Source organism: Nicotiana tomentosiformis, chromosome 1 (genome assembly GCF_000390325.3).
Source record: "Nicotiana tomentosiformis chromosome 1, ASM39032v3, whole genome shotgun sequence".
NCBI lineage: Eukaryota > Viridiplantae > Streptophyta > Magnoliopsida > Solanales > Solanaceae > Nicotiana > Nicotiana tomentosiformis.
In genome coordinates, this window is record NC_090812.1 from 95,574,934 (window position 1) to 95,593,774 (window position 18,841).

The window sequence follows — 18,841 nt, forward strand, 5'->3', positions numbered from 1 at the left end:
GGTTCAGGCAGCGAGTTGGGCTCTGACGAAGACTAGGCAGGAAATGCCTTAGTTTATTTTTTGTTCTTCCTTGAACCCGCATATTTTGTACTTTGGGTCTGTTTCATAGTGCCTTTATAAATACCTTTTGGTGTGTGTGTGTATATATATATATATATATGGTTATACATTGTGTACCTTTTTTCTGCATTTACTTATTTTAAGACTTACTACTTGTGTTTTGGACTTCACAATATGCCATCGATGCCTTAGCATAGAATTTGACATTACTTAAATTGTTCATTCCCCCAAAGCCCGGATGAGGTCTGGATTAAGTAATAACTCCGAGTTGCTTTGACTTCGGAGGACCCGATAAAAAATAAAGTCTTCGTTAAAATTTTTGAATGTTTTAACCGGACACAATTATACTTTGTCGAATGTGGCTCTTTTCATAGTCGTAATTCGAGACCGAGTAACTTGATCGGATATAAAGAAATCTTTTTGTGGATTATAATATGTAAGGACCTTACTTTTTAATTACGGACTCGGACAACTCCGAGCCGTTTAAGTTTGCCATAGCCGTTTATGTTTAGACCCTGCCTAGTAGGATCGGTGCCTCCGGGATCTAAGAACCTAAATTTACTGATCTTATCGCCGGATAGCAGTCCCCGATTCGGAGAGGCCCGCAGGCTTAAGGGTTTTGAACCCAATATTTATTCTAAGTAACTTAACGATAATATTACTTGTGCAAATGTGAACCGATGGAACATAGAAGGTAAATTTCTTTTATTACTTTGAATATCTTGTAAATATTCGATGGTACAAAAGCTACCTGCCATAGTGAGAATAAGTTGTGCGGGCACGGTTCGTTTGACCGTTTGACCCTTACAATTAATCCTAATATTCAAGCCTTGTCTTTCAATATCGAATAAGAATGCCTTCTAAATTTTCGAACTTAGGACTTCGGTTCTTTACTTAGGGTGTGATGGCCCCCTAGTATCCGAGACTAAATTTTGAGGGATCGAATACAATTGATATTATATGGACGATCTGCAGTCCTCGGTCTTAGATCGGTCTTCAAAACTAGGGTAGCACGCTTACGGTTGCCTCGCTAAAAACCTTACCGTAAAATCCATTTCGAAAAAAAACCGGTCCAAGGGAAAAATCGTGCAACACGTGCTTTCATACCTAATCCTTAGATTTGACTCTGACTGAGTACATGCATGGGTTAGTTCAAAGCGTAATAAACTACATAGATGATTGTGTTCATACCTTAGCGGTAGTATCGCTTTAAGTGTGCCATTCCCGGACTCAAGCTGGTATGAGTCTTTCCCGGTTATACCGGTGACTCTATACGGTCCTTCCTAGTTCCAGCCTAGTTTTTCGTCATTCGGGTTCTTGGTATGCAGTGTAACTTTCCTCAATACAAAGTTCCCGACTTGAAAATGTCGAAGGTTTTCCCTTCGGTTATAGTATATCCCCATTCGTTGCTTTTGGGCCACTAACTGGACTAGGGCAACTTCTCATCTTTCGTCTGCTAAATTTAAGCTCGTGGTTATGGCCTCGTCGTTTGACGCCTCCATAGCATATTAGAACCTCGGGCTCGGTTCTCCTACCTCTACTGGTATCAAAGCTTCTGCGCCGTAGATTAGAGAGAACAGTGTTTCACCACTGCTCGACTTCGAAATTGTTCTATAGGACCTCGGGCAAAATTTCTTTCTATTTTCATTTTGAGTCGGTCAATCTCTTCTTTAGGTTCTGCAGTATAGTTTTGTTTGTTGACTCCGCTTGACCGTTCCACCTTGGGTGGTAACGTGTTGATAAAATCTTTATAATTTTGTGATCTTCTAAAAACTTATTAATCTTGTCACCGATGAATTGCCTCCCGTTGTGACACGTGATCTCGGTCGGTACCCTGAACCGATATATTATATAATCCCAGATGAAGTCGATGACCTTCTTTTCCCTAACTTTCTCAAATTCTTGCGCTTTAACCCACTTGTAGAAGTAATTGGTCATAAGTAAGATGTAATGGCTTTGTCGGGTGCCCATGCAAGGGACCCACGGTGTCCATTCCATATTTCATGAACGACCAAGGGGAAAGGACCGGGTGAAACATCTCTCCCGGTTGGTAGATCATCGGGGCATGCCTTTTACATTCGTTACACTTTTGAACAAAGTCGTTCGCATCATTTTCCATCTCGTCCCAGTAATAACCGGTCCTGATCAATTTTCAAACCAAGAATTCTGCTCCCGAATGGTTTCCGCAAGTACCCTCGTGGACTTCCCTCATCATGTAGTCGGTCTCCCGGGGACCCAAGCATCTTACTAACGATCTGAAGAACGATTTTCGTTATAGTTTTCCTCTAACCAAGCTAAACCTGACAGCCTTAGTTCGCATGACCCTTGATTCTTTGGGATCCGATGGTAATTTCCCTTTCTGAAGGTAGTCTATGTATTTATTTCTCCAATCCCAAGTCAAGCTTGTTGAGTTTACCTCGGCGTGACCTTCCTATATCACCGAGTTCATCAATTGCACCACCGCTCCGGAATTGAATTCATCGGAGTCGACTGACGACCCTAGATTAGCCAATGCATCGGCCTCATTATTCTGATCTCGGGGTACATGTTGTAATGTCCATTTCTTGAATTGATGTAATGTTACTTGCAAATTATCCAAGTATCTCCGCATCCGGTCTTCCTTTACTTAAAATGTCCCTTTAACTTAGTTAACAACGAGGAGAGAGTCGTGCTTGGCTTCAATCACTTAGCCCCTAGTCTCTCAGCCAGTTCTAGACCTGCAATCATAGCCTCATATTCGGCTTCGTTGTTAGTTAATTTCACAATTCTAATAGACTGCCTTATTACATTACTCGTATGTGGTTTTAATATGATTCCCAACTCGGACCCTTTCGTGTTAGAAGTTACATCTGTGAATAGGGTCCAGACCACCGAGCTAGCCCTCGAGGCAAGTAATAATTCTTTCTCGACCAAGGCCGGGTTAAAGTTGGCCACTAAGTCTGCTAAAATCTGAGGCTTTATAGCAGTTCAGGGTCTGTAGTCAATATTGTACCCGCTAACTTCTACAACCCATTTTGCAAGTTGACCCGAGAGCTCGAGTTTATGCATAACATTCCTTAGCGGGTGCAAGGTCACGACACATATGGAGTGACACTGAAAGTACGGTTTTAGTTTCCTAGATGTGCTTAATAAGGTGAGCGCTAATTTCTCTAAGTGCGGATACCTCATTTCGGCATCACCTAAGGTTCTACTAACATAATAGATAAGAAACTGCGTACCTTCTTCTTCTCGGACCAGGACACCACTTACCGCGATCTCAGAGACTGCCAAATAGAGGTATAACTGCTCGTTCGGCTTCGGGGCGTGCAACAAATGAGGGCTTGATAGGTATCGTTTGAGTTCTTCTAAAGCCTATTGACATTTTTAGGTCCAAAAGAAGTCATTCTTCGTCTTTAGTAATGAGAAAAATCGGTGGCTTCTATACGATGATCTCGAACTAAACTGACCCAGTGTGACTATTCGCCCGGTCAGTCTCTGTACCACCTTGGCGTTGTCAACTATGGTAATATCTTCTATGGTTTTTATCTTATCATGGTTGATCTTTATTCCTCGGTTAGACACCATGAAAATGAGGAACTTGCCTGGGCTGACTCCGAAGGCACACTTCTCTGGTTTCAGCTTCATATTGTATTTCCTCAGTATGTCGAAGGTTTCCTGCAAATGTTTCAAATGGTCCTCTGCTCGCAGGGACTTAACTAACATATCGTCAATATAAATCTTCATTGATTTTTCTATTTGTTCCTTGGACATTCGGTTAACTAGGCGTTGATATGCGACACCGACATTTTTTAATTTGAAAAGCATAATGTTATAACAATAGGTGCCGAATTTAGTTATAAAAGAAGTTTTCTCTTGGTCACTTAGGTCCATATACTCGATTAGTATGACCTATTCCAGTTCCTCGATCGTCGATTTGGAGGCATCGGTATCATCAGTTACTATGAAGGATCTCGGGACCCAAAAATTATCTTCCTTATTTGTTAATTGTTCCTCTTGTTTCTCCGGCCCGGTCGGGGTAAGGACCGGTGATTGCTATTTGGTGCCTTTCTCTTCAACAGTACCTCACCTTGTGATGTTGTGATTGCGGGCACTGGGATCACTTCCTCGACAATGAACATTGCCTTTGCGGCCGGTTGTTCCCCGTAGACTATTTTGATTCCGCCTAGGGTGGGAAACTTCAATGCCTGATGTAAGGTCAAAGGCACTGCTCTCATACTGTGGACCCATGGCCTCCCGAACAAGGCATTATATCTCATGCCCCCCTCGATTGAATATAATTTTGTTACCTGGGCGATCCTAGCCATGTTTACCGGTAGGGGTGTTTCACCCTTCGTTGTCTCTCATTCCACGTTGAACCCGTTCAATACTCGTACTACCGGTACAATTTGGTCCAATAACCCAGTTGTTCCACGACTCTCCATCGGATGATGTTGGGCGAGCTTTTTAGATCAATTAACACACGCTTAACTCGAGATTTATTAATAAATACGGATATTACCAATGCATCGTTATGAGGTTGAATCATGCCCTCGGCGCCCTCATCGCTGAACAAGATGGACCCCTCCAGAACATAGTCCCGAGTGCATTTTCCCCTTGTGATATAAACTTTGGTGCATTTTATCATTGCCCCATGTGGGACATCTACTCCCTCAATGATCACATTGATAACATGTTGAGGTTCTTCCTGCTTAATTTGTTTCCTTGTTCTTGAAATGATTTTTGGATCGCTTACTTAGGAATTCTCGAAGATGCCCATTGCTGAATAGACGAGACACTTCTTCCCTTATATTTCAACAATCCTCGGTCTTATGACCGTGAGTACCATGGTATTTACATATCAAGCTGTGATCCCTTTGTGCGGGATCAGACTAGAGTTGCCGTGGCCATTTAGTCTCCTTGATGTGGCCGATGGCCGATACTATACTCGTTGCATCCACGTTAAAGTTATATTCTGATAGTCTCGGGACTTCTCTGCCCCTGAGTGATCTGTCGAAACCATTCTTACTCATCAGACCTCGATTGCTAGAACCTTGGTCGCTTTTTCTAGCTGTATGGCTGGTATCGATCTCGGGGTGGCCTTGGCTCCTGATCCACAATTCTTTTAGACATGTAGTTCACTTTATTGGGGTAAACAAACCCTAAGGGAGCCCCCAACCGATCGTCCTCGACTCTTATCTTTGATTGGTACCTGTTGTGAACATCGGCCCAAGTAACCGCTAGGTACTCTACCGAGTTTTGCTTCAATTATTAAGAAGCAACGGAACTTCAGGGCTTGAGTCCTTGAGTAAACGTTTGAACGACCCAGTCATCTACAACTGGGGCATGTCCATCTGTTCCATCTGGAACCTCAACACGAACTCCCTAAGCATCTCGTTGTCCCTTTGCTTGACTTTGAAGAGGTTTGATTTCCTCGTATCACCCTTGATAACGTCGTCAAATGAATCATTAGAATTTGGAGGTAAGTCATGATACCATATCATTGCTCATTTGGATAAGGTTTCCCCAAATTACTTCAGCAACACCGACTCGATCTCGTCGTCTTCTAGGTCATTCTTTTTTATTGCGCACATGTAAGAGGTTACATGCTCGTTTGGATCTGTGGTCCCATTACATTTGGGAATATCGGGCATTCGTAACCTCTTCAAAATTAGCTTTGGTGCTCCACTAAGGGGGAAAGGTTTCTGAATGAACTTTTCGGAATCCGGTCCTTTTAATATTAGAGGCGCTCCCGGGATATGATCGACCCTTGAATCGTAAGTCTCCACCTTCTTGCCATTTGCCTCTATCTTCTTTTCGCCAAACTCCACCCGTTTCGTTAGTCCTTCAAGCATTTTCATCACCTCGGAAGTCTCACCGGGTTCGAACTCATCTGGTTCTGTGACAATCTGTTCGTCTCTCCGAGCATCTTCTCTAATGCGTTCGGTTTCGGCCATGTTTTGTGCATGATTTTGACTCTGCAGTTGTGCTATTGTTACTTGCTAATCTTATAGCATTTCAAAAATCAATCGTAAGCTAACTCCATCACCTTCCCTTTCGGGCACTTCTCGAGCTGATAGCCGGGGTGCCCTGCAAATGCTATTTTTGGGATCAGTTTGACAGGTTGATATTGATGGCAACTTGTGAGTTGGCATCGATTGGGTCAACGATTGGGACACCGTTAGGATCAATAGAGGGCATGCCATTGCTTGGTACTATGTTATTATTTTCACCGTGGTGGACTGACTCGGTGTCAACGTTCAAGTGAGCAGACTGAGAATTTAAAATTTTGAATGGACCTGAAATCAAACTTCAAAGAACAAGTGTAAAATAAGGTGTGTTACAGAGATTCATATTAAATCACCATTATTATCCTTAGCCCCACAGCGAGCGTCAAACTGTTTACCCTTAAAATGAGTAACAATTAAATTTGTACGCGATTTAAAGGATACTTGATTTAATTTAACATGGATGATCTAACAATAACAAATAATTGAATTAAAGGAAAATATAACGATCAAATCAAACGCGATGGGTAATTGAGCCTGACTTTAAGTTGAATACTGAAAATTGGTTCCGATCAAGCCCTCGAGACCATCTCGGCTGCAACTAAATAAATAAGCAGTTGAAAAACACTTTGGACAATAGTTAGAGAACTAAAATAAACCTTATTGCTTTCATATGCGTGCAAACAGTGGTTGAAAATGAAAGGGTTCTCCCCTTTATATAGTGAGGGAGTTTCAATCCTAGTACAAATCTAAATAAGGTAAAAATCTTTTTCTTCTAGTAAATCGTGATACACAGTTAATATTGGGCGAGATTTGTGCCATAATATCCGGTTGAGGGTGGATATTTCGGCCCCTCGTTTGTCTTTTCTAACCGTCTTTCCTTTAGCCTTGGTTCTTCACTTTGCTTGAACTCGATTCTTCCCATGTTTGGCCATGTAGGATTCTTGGCGCACCATTCGTCCTCCCCGGACTCTGATATGTGGGATCCCCCGGCTTTACCCGATGCTACATCGGACTGCACTGTCTTCTCGTTTCTTTATCATAAAATTGGGGGTAAAGTTATCCCCGATTTTACCCACACACAATCAGAATTTTTATGACATGTTATTTATCAATTGTTTATATTACATCAATGTGATTATTAAATTAAGTGATTTCTATTTACTTTTTTAAGTTACGTGATAATGTAAATATTTTTTATATTTTCAGTTGATATAACTTAAACTTTTATAGTACTCATAAAAATGATAAAAAGCTCAAAATCATACATTATTTTCGACTTTAGACTCAAAATCATACATATTCTTTCACACAGAGCACTAATAGTCCATTTACTTTAACAAAGTGGTGCACTTTTAATAATAACTAGGGGTATTCATAAAAATCCGAAATCGAACCAAATCGAAAAAAAGATACTTTTTAGATTTGGTTTGGTTTTGGTTTTGAATTTTAAAAACCAATCAAATTTGGTTTGGTTTTAGTTTTAATAAAAAGATAACCGAAAAAACCGAACCAAACTGACTATAAAAGTAGCTATTTAAATTTATTATTACACCTATATATATGTATATTTTTATATAAAATTTTTAAAATTTTACGGTATATATTAGTCATTATTTTTAGTCTAGTTATTTGCTATTATAATAATATAATTTCTTGTATTTACATTCTAGTTTGATTGGTAGTTTTCTTTTGCTAAGTACAAGAATTTATTTCATGTCAAAAATAATCGATTTTTAATTGAGTACTTAAATTATTCATCAATATATCTTGGTAAATGATAGATTTCTCAAAGAGCAATTAATTTGATAGTGTTACGTTGAAAATATAGTCGCCGGAATATGCGTTTGGTAGTGTATATCTCATATTTAAGAAAAAACCCGATAAATAACCAAAAAAACCGACAAAAACCGAATCGATAAAAAACCGGCTTAATTGGTTTGGTTTGGTTCTAATATTTAAAAAACCAACTTACTTGGTTTGGTTTCTTTTTAAGAAAAAATCGACCTAAACCGAACCACGAACACCCCTAATCGTAACTCTAAACACCGTTAGTTTTTTTATAGAGGCCTGTCACATAATTTTTGTTCCCTCCAAATGAATAACAACTATATATATCTAAAGAAAGTCTAAGAGCTGAGAAACTATCTAGTATTTCATTTATATTCTTGCTTACCCAAAAGAAAGAAAGATAATAAGTGCAGTGCTGAATCTTTTATTGGAAAACCTGTTGCAGACAATAAGTTAAAACGTGAAGCTAATTGCCGGTGCAAAGGAAGAGCTTGAACATCTGGTGAAAAAAAGTTAAAAACCTCAATGCTTTCCTAGCTATAGAGGATGCCGCAAAAACTCAAAGCAACAACAAGCACTGGAAGAAGTTTGTCGGCAAAACTCATATTAAAATAGTATACAAAGCTGATGATATCTATCAATCTTGATAAGCTCTTGGTTCAAGCGACGCTGCACGCTAGAGAAAAATAAAATTAAAAGAAGGTTGATTACAGTCAAAGAGCTCGAAAATCAGGTGAGAACTGTTATTGAAAATATGATGAAACTTTGCGAAGAAAACCTCGGCAATATCTCGAATTTTCCAAAAGTCAACTTGGTTTTCAAATAATTTAGCTCCTTCCTGGTATTACTCTCTTGGCAAAAAACGACAGGAAGACTGGTAGGTAATCCGTTGCAGGGAATAAAGAGGTTTCCGTTAAAAAACTAATGGTGTTTGGGTTACGACTAAAAGTGCACTATTTTATTAAAATAAATGGATTATTGGTGCTTCATGTGAAAAAATATGTATGATTTTAAGTGTAAAACCAAAGATAATGTATGATTTTAGATTTTTTCTCTTGTAAAAATATACTCATACTAATTTACTTTATTAAATACTATTTTCTTATCTAATAAAAAAATTAATATATTTATATATTTCAAGCTTTTATAATCAAAATAATATTATGACATATTTAAGATCAGACTCTTGAATAGATTTAGTACATAGACAAACTATACTAGGCAAATTAAAACAAAAAAATATTTATTTATAGTAAAAACTTACCGCAATTCGTGTTTACAAAACCAACAATAAAAGAACATAAGTCTATTGCATACTCTTTTATCATTTAACTATAGTTAACTAATATTTATTTTTTTAAATTTAGTAAATACATTGGTTTGGTAATTAGTAACATTACCAGTTTAATCTAACAAGTGGGTTAGGTAAATTGGTATAAATATGAATATGAGTAGATTCTTATAATCATTTATTTGGGTTACTACAAGGGTGGAACTGTTAAAACAATAAACATGAAGGAGTGAAATGCAAAATGCTTACTCAGGAGCACGCTAATATCGCTTCACTGTATCCCACCCTCCTTTAATCCTTAAAACCCTAATCTTCAAACATTTCTCGCTTCTGCGCTGTGGATTGTAGCTTAGTCTGCTCTCGATCTTCTGAGGTATGTTCGGTTACATATATTCACATAAAACAGGTTGTTCTAATTTTATATCCTTTCCGATTTCCCTTCTTGTCAATGCAAAGAGTGTTGGGATTGTATAAATTAATGTCAGTTAGTGCGAAGTTACGTTGTGTCTTGTTCCTGTCGATCAAGCTATGTTTTTGTGATTGAAGTTGTTTTGCAACTGAATAATTACAAGAGTGTAAAAGTTTTTCTCTTTTACCTGTTCCCTTTTTGTCCCTGCAAAGAATGTATGAATTGTCTAAATTGATGTTAGTTTCAATTAGATGCAAGAGGTGCTTGTTTCTTATTCTTGTCTGTTAGGCCTTTTGTGTTTGTGTGTTTCTGGCAGAATATTTGGTTTTACTGGGAATGTAGTTTTCTTTTTCAGGGACAATGAGTCGATCGAGTAGGACACTTTATGTTGGCAATCTTCCCGGCGATATTCGTGAGCGTGAAGTGGAAGATCTGTTTTATAAGGTGCATGCTCTACTTGGATTCCTACATTATTGGATGTGATTTCATAATGCTTAAAGACAAAAAGAAAACAATACAATAAAACAAAATTAAGCATTTGAGTAAAGTGGGCCCAAATAGAGTAGAATGTATATAGGGAATTCATTACAGCGAAACCCAACTAGTTTGGGATTGTGGAGTATCATTGTTATTGTTGTACGCTTCGGAATGCTTGTGTATGTGTGTAATTTTGCTGCCGCAATTTTTAAGATTTCAGCTCATAGAAACTTATAAACTCTTTGATGTGTGAGTGCAGTATGGCCCAATAGCACATATTGAGCTGAAAATTCCACCAAGACCCCCTGGTTATGCTTTTGTTGAGGTGAGTTTGAGCTGCCTTGGTTCCAATATATTTCGTTAAATCAGCCTGCCTACGCCCTTTTAGCTACTCTGACCTTTATATTGGTGGCAAACTTTAACAGTTTGAAGAAGTTCGTGATGCTGAAGATGCTATTCGTGGTCGTGATGGCTATGATTTTGATGGGCACCGTCTGAGGGTTGGTCAAATGTGTATTAGCTTATTGTCTAAACAAACTCACTAGTTGCTTCCTTGTTGGATGCTGATTCTATTAAAATTGCTCATACTGGCAGGTTGAGCTTGCACATGGCGGACGTGGTCAGTCGTCAAACGATCGTTATGGTGGTGGCGACGGTGGTGGTGGTCGTGGTCACCGTGGTGGAGTGTCCAGACGTTCTGATTATCGAGGTGTGCCTCATGGTTTTGTATATTGTAGTACATTGCATTGCATTTTGTGTTGTTTGATATTTTTTGTTGCTTTTCAGTGAAGATTACAGGATTACCCCATTCAGCGTCGTGGCAGGATCTCAAGGTGAGTTGGTGTCTTTTGAGTTGTGAATATAGGGACCATACCGAGATCCTCCTTTTCCCCTCAACTTTGTCCTTTAATTTTTGAATATTCGTAACCTGTGTTTCTTATGTAGGATCACATGCGTCGAGCTGGGGATGTTTGTTTCTCCCAAGTTTTCCGTGAACGGAGGGGTAAGATTATAAGCAGCTAAAGCTAGATTCACTTTTCTCTCTTTAAATTGCCAAGAACTGCTCCATGTGCAATGGGGACCTACGATGACACACAAAGCAATGAGTTTCTCATGGGAACCTACAATGATATGCACAGCCATTGTACTGATATGATTTGGAAAAAGACCAAAATATGGAGAATTTTACACTACACAGTATTCCCCTTCCCGCTCATTGTGGTTTACATGTCATAGCAATTGGTTAAGGATACAATTTTCTTTTTATCATAGAGTAATGAGCTCATAATCGAGTAGAACATTAAGGGCAAGCATATTGTTGCTGATTACTAGTATCATTCATTTGATGTGTAGAACTTTGATAAGTATAACTGTGGGTTCATACCTCGGTACATCCAATGAACTTGGAAAAATACAGAGAAGAGAACTATGATATGCACAACCATTGTACTGATATGATTTGGAAAAAGACCAAAATATGGAGAATTTTACACTGACACAGTATTCCTCTTCCTGCTCATTGTGGTTTACATGTCATAGCAATTGGTTAAGGATACAATTTTCTTTTTATCATAGAGTAATGAGTTCATAATCGAGTAGAACATTAAGGGCAAGCATACTGTTGCTGATTATTAGTATCATTCTTTTGATGTGTAGAACTTTGATAAGTATAACTGTGGGTTCATCCCTTTTGAGTTTTGCCCCCAGGGCCTAGCTCAAGTGGCAAAGGGTGGTAGATTTGTGTCTTAGGTCACAGGTTCAAGCCCCCACACCATGCAAAGCAAAAGCCTGGTATTTAAGTGGAGAAGGGTAGAGGGGCGGGCCCATTATCCACCGAGTTTCGAAGGCTGCGGTTGGTCCAAAGGATCGGCCCCAGACGGATTTCTCGGTCATAAAAAAAAAACTGTGGGTTCTCGGTACATCCAATGAACTTGGAAAAATACAGAGAAAAGAACTATGGATTCATAATTTGGGTTTTCAAGTCTCCCTCTCTATTGTTACCTCTTATATAAGCTGATATATCTTCCTTTGTCTAGACAAAATTTGTACTGTCTTCCAATACTCGTGAGTTTGGTGCTTGCTATGCTTGATAATGTGAAAGAGTTGGCCATCTTCGACATGCTAAAAGCTGAGTAACTTGGTTGAGCCGTTTTTTGGTGATTCTACAGAGGACAGGATAACTCGTCCCGAGGAGGATGTGATTGTTAGTGAAATTATTAATCACATTCCATATATCAGATTAATGATATAATAGGTGGTCTGAAATTCCGTTCAGTCTGTAGGAAGCATATTGATTTTCATATTACTGTGTCATTTCTATTTTGTAACTTATTCTGATGTCGGAAATTTGATTGGACTTTCAGGGACTACTGGTATTGTGGATTATACAAACTACAATGACATGAAATATGCTGTAAGTCATCTGCTTTTCTTTTCCCTTTTTTTGGTTTCCTTAACCTTGATGCTGTTCATAATATTTGATATACCATTATATGACTAAGAGGTGCAGCTAATATCTTTTCATATGTATAGATCAAAAAGCTTGATGACTCTGAGTTTCGGAATGCCTTTTCTCGTTCAACAATTCGGGTATGACACATTTCTATTACTTGAATTATACCGTTTGATGCCTTCTTTTGGTTATTCTAGAAACCTACTTCTTGTAGGTTAAGGAATATGACCACAGCCGCAGCCAAAGCCGCAGTCGAAGCCGCAGCCGTTCTTACTCCAGAGGAAAGAGTGGCAGTAGAAGCCGTAGCCGAAGTAGAAGTGTCGGTCGTAGCAGGAGCAAAAGGTCATAACACATTACACATTTATGTTTGGACTAGTGGTTTACTTTAATGCAATTATGGGCCTTATTGGTATCTTTTCCATAGCAGCAAATCTCCTAAAGCTAAATCTTCAAGGCGCTCAAGATCTCGTTCAAGGTCCGTCTCTTCTCGGTCCCGTTCTGGGTCAAAAGGACGTTCTATCTCAAGGTAATATTCTGCTAACCCTTTCTTTTCTTGCAAGTCTTTTATTCATTATTTGTTGATTAGAATATTTCCAATTTTCTCAAGTTCTTTTACACTGGAATTGTCGTTGATGTAAGATCTTTGAATCTAAAGTGCTCTTGCAGTGTGATACACTTTGCCCTTTATCTTCTATCCTGTTAGTTTGATGTGCTCACTGAAAAACTCACCTTGATATTGACTCTTGATGCTCTAGTCTTCTTTGCTTAATTGGTTCTCAGTGGCCTCTCCTTTTGTCTTTCTGAAAAATATAGCAGCGAGAAGCTGTTGTCTCGCATGTCATGCATAAAACTGCCGAATCCACTTTTAAGTATTTGAGTTATATAGTCCTTTCAGTATCAGTATGAGTCTTCTGGTAATTTGTCAAATGGTGGTACATCGGGTGAATGGTAAGTTGTCGTAGCCCGTAGGCCAAATTTTTTGCAAAGGTTGCATTTCATGGTAATGTGTAGTTTTGCATACTCTGGTGGGAATGAATAGTTACATTTGTGTTATTTTCTTCTGCTTCAGGCAGGATTTTAGAGGGGGGTTTAGTGCTTGCAATGGCATTAGCAAACCATTAGAATGAACCAAATGAGTACGAACATTACAGATGTTAAACTTTTTCCTTTTTCTTGCCCCTATGAAAATAGAATTCATATTCATTTATTTCCTGCTATTTCAGGATTTTCTTACTCTGCTCGCCAATTCAATGTGCAACCATTCAATAGAGACTGGTCACTATGATAGTGTATGTCTGTTCAAGCAAAACTAGAAATTTAAAAGGTTTGGGGCTGAGCAAAAAAGAAATATAAAAGGTGTTTTGAGGGGATAGTTGGTTCATTTCCTTTAATTCAATTTGGAACTGTGTTGTAGGGAAAACGTACTGCATTGTCATTTCCTTTATAAGTATGAAAAGTCACCTTGTTTGTTTTTATAGATGTTGGATATATGCGGCAGTTTGTGGATTTGCATATTAGGATCTTGAGTGGATATGCATATGGTCTTGCCTGCAACTCTTTTTGGTTGTGGAGGTACGATGTTTTCTAGATGGCAACTTTGGGTCCTTTATGATGTCTCTGATCTAATGAGCATCGTGAAATGTTCCGTGGGTGCTAGATTGGGATCATGAAGATCATGGATTCTATGGTGGAGCTGGACTGGGGAACTAACTGCCACCTGAATTTGGATCACCACCTATTTGTGGTAGATGCATTTTCTACCAAAGTGAAGAAAGACTCTAGTTCATTCTTTTCATTCCTGGTTATTGGTCTCTTTGACTGCACAAATTTGAACTATTACTTAAATCTTAACTGGCTAAATTGCATTGCTTCATACATGCCATATTTTCCACTCTGGATTCTGCCCACAATGTTACTTTGATAATGGTCATGCTGATGTGGAAGTGGAATCGAGGCAGTTGGAGGAATTGTTAAGTGGCAGGACTGGGATATTAAATTAAGTTCTTTCTGGAAATTTTGCAGATCTCCATCAAGGTCCAGATCGCCAGCACCATCTGTAAGTTAAATCTCTGTTTTGAAGTGAACTGGATACCTCAAAATCAAACATGTCGGGATCATCCGTCTTGTCTTACTATGTCGTTGTTTTTGGCATACCTGGCCTTTTTAAATTGGAATCTCTTTTCTTTGGCTACATTTCTTTGTTTTTTCTCAACTGGTTAATTGCAGCGCCCAAAACGTTTGAGTAAAAGTCCAAAAAGACGCAGTCCCAGCCAAAGCCAGAGCAGGAGCCGGAGTCGTAGTCGGAGCAGAGGTTTATCCAGGTCTTACTTCTGATCCTTGTGATATGTTATGTTTGATCATTTTAGTGATTGGATGGATATTTTATTGGAAGTTTTGCTATTTGACAGTTAAGATTGTTGGAGTCATCTCTTGACTTGGGTTGCTGTGATTGCGAGTTCCATCATGCCCGGAAGATTAGCTGCATAGTCGGGGAGTCCAAGTGCCCGAAAGAGTGTTGTTCTGCTTACATTAAAGGATTTCTGTATTATTGAACGCCAGACGATAATAATTGTTATACTGAACTTGGTATCTCTTAAGACTTGGTAAAGACTGCAATATTATAGTAGAACTTAATAGGCTTTCTAGCTGCGTGATGGTAAGAGATGGAACTAATTTCCTTTTTCACATTCACATTATGAATTTCCTTGATTTGCAGATTGTCCTTGTTCGTCAAATTGGGTCCGTGGTGTTCATTTTTAGAAGCACTTGTACTATTTATATGTGGCCAACAATTTTTTTTATCACAATTCTTCAAATATGCATTGGGATAACATTTGAGTTGGAAGTTTAAAAATGATTTGAAAATGAAGTTACAAAATACTATTTAAAGTAGCTTTGAGTAATTCTTCCTTATGATCAGGCTTGAATTTTGACAAAGAAAAACTTGATTTCATCTCGATACTTTTCTATTCAAGTGAAGTACTATTACTGGCCTGATCAGCCACGTTTGGTTAGAAAATTTTTCGACAGCAACGATGGATTGAAACACATATTTTGGTTTTCAAAATCAAATAAAAAATGTTACTCCATTTGAAAACAATAGGAAATCCTATTTCTTGGTTTATGAAAGAAAGTAAAGCTGATTTTCACACAACCTTTTCCCAAAACTAAGATTTCCAAGAACTGAAATTTCAAGAATTAAAAGAGCATACTCAAATGATACAGGGGAGGCAAACTATATGATCTTGTGTTGGCAAATGGGAATATATAAAGATACGTTTGTCCCTAAAACAGTTGTTTCATCTAAAACAGCGAAGAGAATATAATATATGTGTGGCCATTTCTTGAGGGGCCTCATCTTTGTGTGGACGAGAATTAGTGAGATGTTGGCCCAATTGGGAACCATACAAGTGCAATGTTGAATACTGGAGAAAGTAGGTCCTCCCCATGTCAGTATGTGGCTTAGTTTTCTTTTCCTCTTTTTCTAATAGCAGTGTTATCTGCACTTTTTCGGCTAATCCACCATATAATTCTATCCACCATTATTTAGAACGATGGGAAATTTGAAAGATCTGCAGTTGTTTGTGTATGTCTGAAGCGATTTTTCATTTAATGTCAGTCTCATATGGATCCTGGCAAATAGTAGTAGTAGGCTAGTACTCCAGCATATATTGAAGGAAAGGGTAAAATTAGAAACAAGGTCCCCTTCAAATTGGTTAAATTTCCTTCTCCACTTTTAACTTACTATTAAGACTACTATTATGAGCAAAGTTGAAACATGGTTTATTTGATACTCCATTTGTTAGTAAAAAGCAACATACTTTTATTTTTATGTCGCCAAACCAATATAAAATAAATTTCTTTGAAAACCTATAAAATAATATTTAGTAGACTTGTAATTTGGATCAAAATAAAGTGAAAAAAGAATGGGATTCATACACGTAATTCAAAACCGACCAAGTATATAATATATATCTAAAATTTTCATATAAGGAATCTTGATAAACAACTAACAAACCAGGCACTGAAAGTCATCCTCCACTGCTCCACAAACTGCCAAAAAGCCTTCACCGCTGCACACCAAAACTACCCCTTTGCCTTTTTCTACAACCACCGCCACATATACAAAACCATTTCCTCTCAACTCTCTTCCCAATCACAATTACAATTCCTCCTTCTGGATAAAATTTCCCCTCTTAAATATATGAACAAGTGATAATAAATTCTATCTTTAATCATTATATACGACTCAGATCTTGGTTTAAACACCTTCAAATGTCTAACACGAGTATGTACTCTGATGGGTTTTTCTCAAAACTCTCAGATGATCTTGTTCTCAACATATTTTACAAGCTAGAAGATGACCCAAGAAACTGGGCTCGTTTATCTTGCGTTTCTACAAAATTTTCTTCTATGATTCACAATATCTGCTACAAATCCAAATGCTCTTTGACCATTTCTTCAGTTGTTTCCGATCTCCTTAGCACACCATCTTCTACTTCAACCACCCCACCTGTGGTCTGGGCTTCACTTTACAAGCTAGCCGTATGCTGCCCTGGTCTTCACCAAGCTGGTGTTCTTTTGGAGAATTCCGATTTTGGGCTCGAACGTGAGCTCGGCCCAGATGAGAGTTACCTAGATCGGGCCTTGGCCCAATCCGGTAGTAGTTTACAGTCTCAGCCAATGCCTTCGTCGAGTAATAACCAAATTGATTCTGGTGAAGTAGTAACTGATTGTGGTTGGTCTTTGTTTGACGATCTTATGTTTGATACTGTTTATGATGCTTCTGAATCAACCCCAAATCAGCCTGAGGTCGTGGAGCCGCCCCAAAACGTAGTTGTGACCCCCTCAAGGTAAAAATTTTACTCAGTCTTTACATCAAATTATTGGTTAGATATGCAATTTAGTTACTGGATGCAATTTGTTACTCCCTCAATATGTGACATAGTTTGATTTGCTTGTAGTTTAAGAAAAACAGTGAAGGCTTTTGAAATTTGCGATGTTAAACATTACATAATTGTGTGACAATAGATGTTTGAATATGATTTGGTTGAGATTCGGGAAAAAAAGTAGTATTTGAAGTTGAAGTAGAAAGATGCATTTGAAAGTTGAAGTTGTGTTTGCACATGAATATAAAGTTAAAGTTCCGTGACTAGGGACGAAGCTAGAGTATTAGGTACAGATTCAGACTAACTTAGTAGCTTTTGCTTAGATCATGTATTTATATTAGGAAATCCATTAAATGTGTATAAATATTTAATTGTGAATCCAATAACTAAGACGAGTTATGAGTTCGATGGTAAGTTCAGATTCTATAAATTTCAAATCTTGATTTCGCCTATATCATGATTCATGAGCGAAAAGTCGAAAACTTGAAAAGCTCCTAAAACTTGTTTTTTCAAACTTCAATCTATGTTTCAAGTTTGAAGTTGAAATAATGGGACAATTTGAATCTAGTTTTGAAGCCAAAATTTATGATTTGGTGTTAGCATTGCGTGCAGGTAAAGTTTTACCATAAAAAAATAGTATCATATAAACTAGAACAAATTGCGTATATACGTATTGATTCTATGTGTAAATAATTGTTAATTTCCTTTGGCTGAATTCAGGGTTTCTAAGAGGCGGAAAATATATAGATCGCTTTGTTCTCATTTGGCATCCGGGGTATGGAACTTGAGCCGTGAGCAGGGGAATAAGCTACTAGCAAGTAGATTTAAAGGGGATTGCTTGTACATATGTGATTGGCCTGGTTGTATTCACATTGAGGAGAAGAGGAATTACATGCTATTTCGGGGGATTTTCAAGAATTTCAAGCAGTCGAGGGTTTGGAGGACGATAAACGATGGTAACAGGAAGAAGATTGATCTGAATTGCGCGTTTTGCTCGTCGAACCAGACGTGGGATCTGCATTCGGCGTTCTGTTTGAGGAGGTATTTTGGGTTCCATGATGATGGGGAACCAGTTGTTCGAGCTTATGTCTGTGAGAATGGCCATGTTTCTGGAGCATGGACTGACTGGCCATTGTATACCTGACTCAATTACGGGCTAATCTGTGTTAACATGAATTTGATAGTTTCTTGTTTTTGTGAGTGGCATTTGATTATTCTTTTGCCATTTTAGGCTGGTTGATTTATTTGGATTTTATGTATGTTGTGATTGCTTTCAATAGTAATTTGCCATATTTTCAATAGAAAGTTTGTAGGTGGACCAGACCCCTGTCGTGGGAATTTAGTGGGTTTGTTGTTGTAGAGTTTGTAGGTGGAGTATTTATATTTGTATGAGTTTCTCTTCATTTGATTCTTCTACTTATAGTGAAGGCGTGAATCCTAGTATTGAATAGCTGTGGCCTGTGGTTCTGAGACATTCAGTAAACCTCT

At 38.2% G+C, this 18,841-nt stretch overlaps 2 protein-coding genes across 16 annotated transcripts; both read left to right on the top strand.

The window, feature by feature from the left end:
- Positions 1 to 9,337: 9,337 nt before the first annotated feature.
- On the top strand, positions 9,338 to 15,179 carry LOC104088642 (serine/arginine-rich-splicing factor SR34). 15 transcript variants are annotated; one of them, XR_011411881.1, is made up of 17 exons: positions 9,343 to 9,499; positions 9,891 to 9,979; positions 10,272 to 10,337; positions 10,438 to 10,512; positions 10,607 to 10,721; positions 10,799 to 10,845; positions 10,958 to 11,015; positions 12,376 to 12,425; positions 12,545 to 12,601; positions 12,679 to 12,806; positions 12,892 to 12,990; positions 13,534 to 13,600; positions 13,688 to 13,820; positions 13,943 to 14,036; positions 14,122 to 14,520; positions 14,691 to 14,785; positions 14,873 to 15,179. XR_011411881.1 is itself a non-coding variant. In XM_009593350.4 (14 exons), the coding sequence occupies exons 2-14, from the start codon at positions 9,896 to 9,898 to the stop codon at positions 14,874 to 14,876; spliced, it is 912 nt and encodes a 303-aa protein (XP_009591645.1). In that variant the 5' UTR covers positions 9,338 to 9,499; positions 9,891 to 9,895; the 3' UTR covers positions 14,877 to 15,179. The 15 variants fall into 15 exon arrangements, 6 of the variants coding, with proteins under 6 accessions (XP_009591645.1, XP_070044172.1, XP_018623801.1 ...); XR_004504932.2 differs by having other exon boundaries at positions 13,688 to 13,753; XR_011411877.1 differs by having other exon boundaries at positions 13,943 to 14,520.
- Positions 15,180 to 16,455: 1,276 nt separating this feature from the next.
- On the top strand, positions 16,456 to 18,803 carry LOC104088641 (phytochrome A-associated F-box protein). Its single transcript, XM_009593349.4, has 2 exons — positions 16,456 to 17,317; positions 18,074 to 18,803. The coding sequence occupies exons 1-2, from the start codon at positions 16,740 to 16,742 to the stop codon at positions 18,495 to 18,497; spliced, it is 1,002 nt and encodes a 333-aa protein (XP_009591644.1). The 5' UTR covers positions 16,456 to 16,739; the 3' UTR covers positions 18,498 to 18,803.
- Positions 18,804 to 18,841: the final 38 nt, after the last annotated feature.

What these genes read in the sequence shown, in the direction of transcription:
- LOC104088641 (XM_009593349.4), top strand. Translation starts at nt 16,740, where the DNA reads ATGTCTAACACGAGTATGTACTCTGATGGGTTTTTCTCAAAACTCTCA. An exon ending in GTAGTTGTGACCCCCTCAAG is followed by an intron (nt 17,318 to 18,073) that starts GTAAAAATTTTA and finishes GGCTGAATTCAG; the next exon opens with GGTTTCTAAGAGGCGGAAAA.
- LOC104088642 (XM_070188071.1), top strand. Translation starts at nt 9,896, where the DNA reads ATGAGTCGATCGAGTAGGACACTTTATGTTGGCAATCTTCCCGGCGAT. An exon ending in TTGATGGGCACCGTCTGAGG is followed by an intron (nt 10,513 to 10,606) that starts GTTGGTCAAATG and finishes TCATACTGGCAG; the next exon opens with GTTGAGCTTGCACATGGCGG. An exon ending in AGTTTTCCGTGAACGGAGGG is followed by an intron (nt 11,016 to 12,375) that starts GTAAGATTATAA and finishes TTGGACTTTCAG; the next exon opens with GGACTACTGGTATTGTGGAT.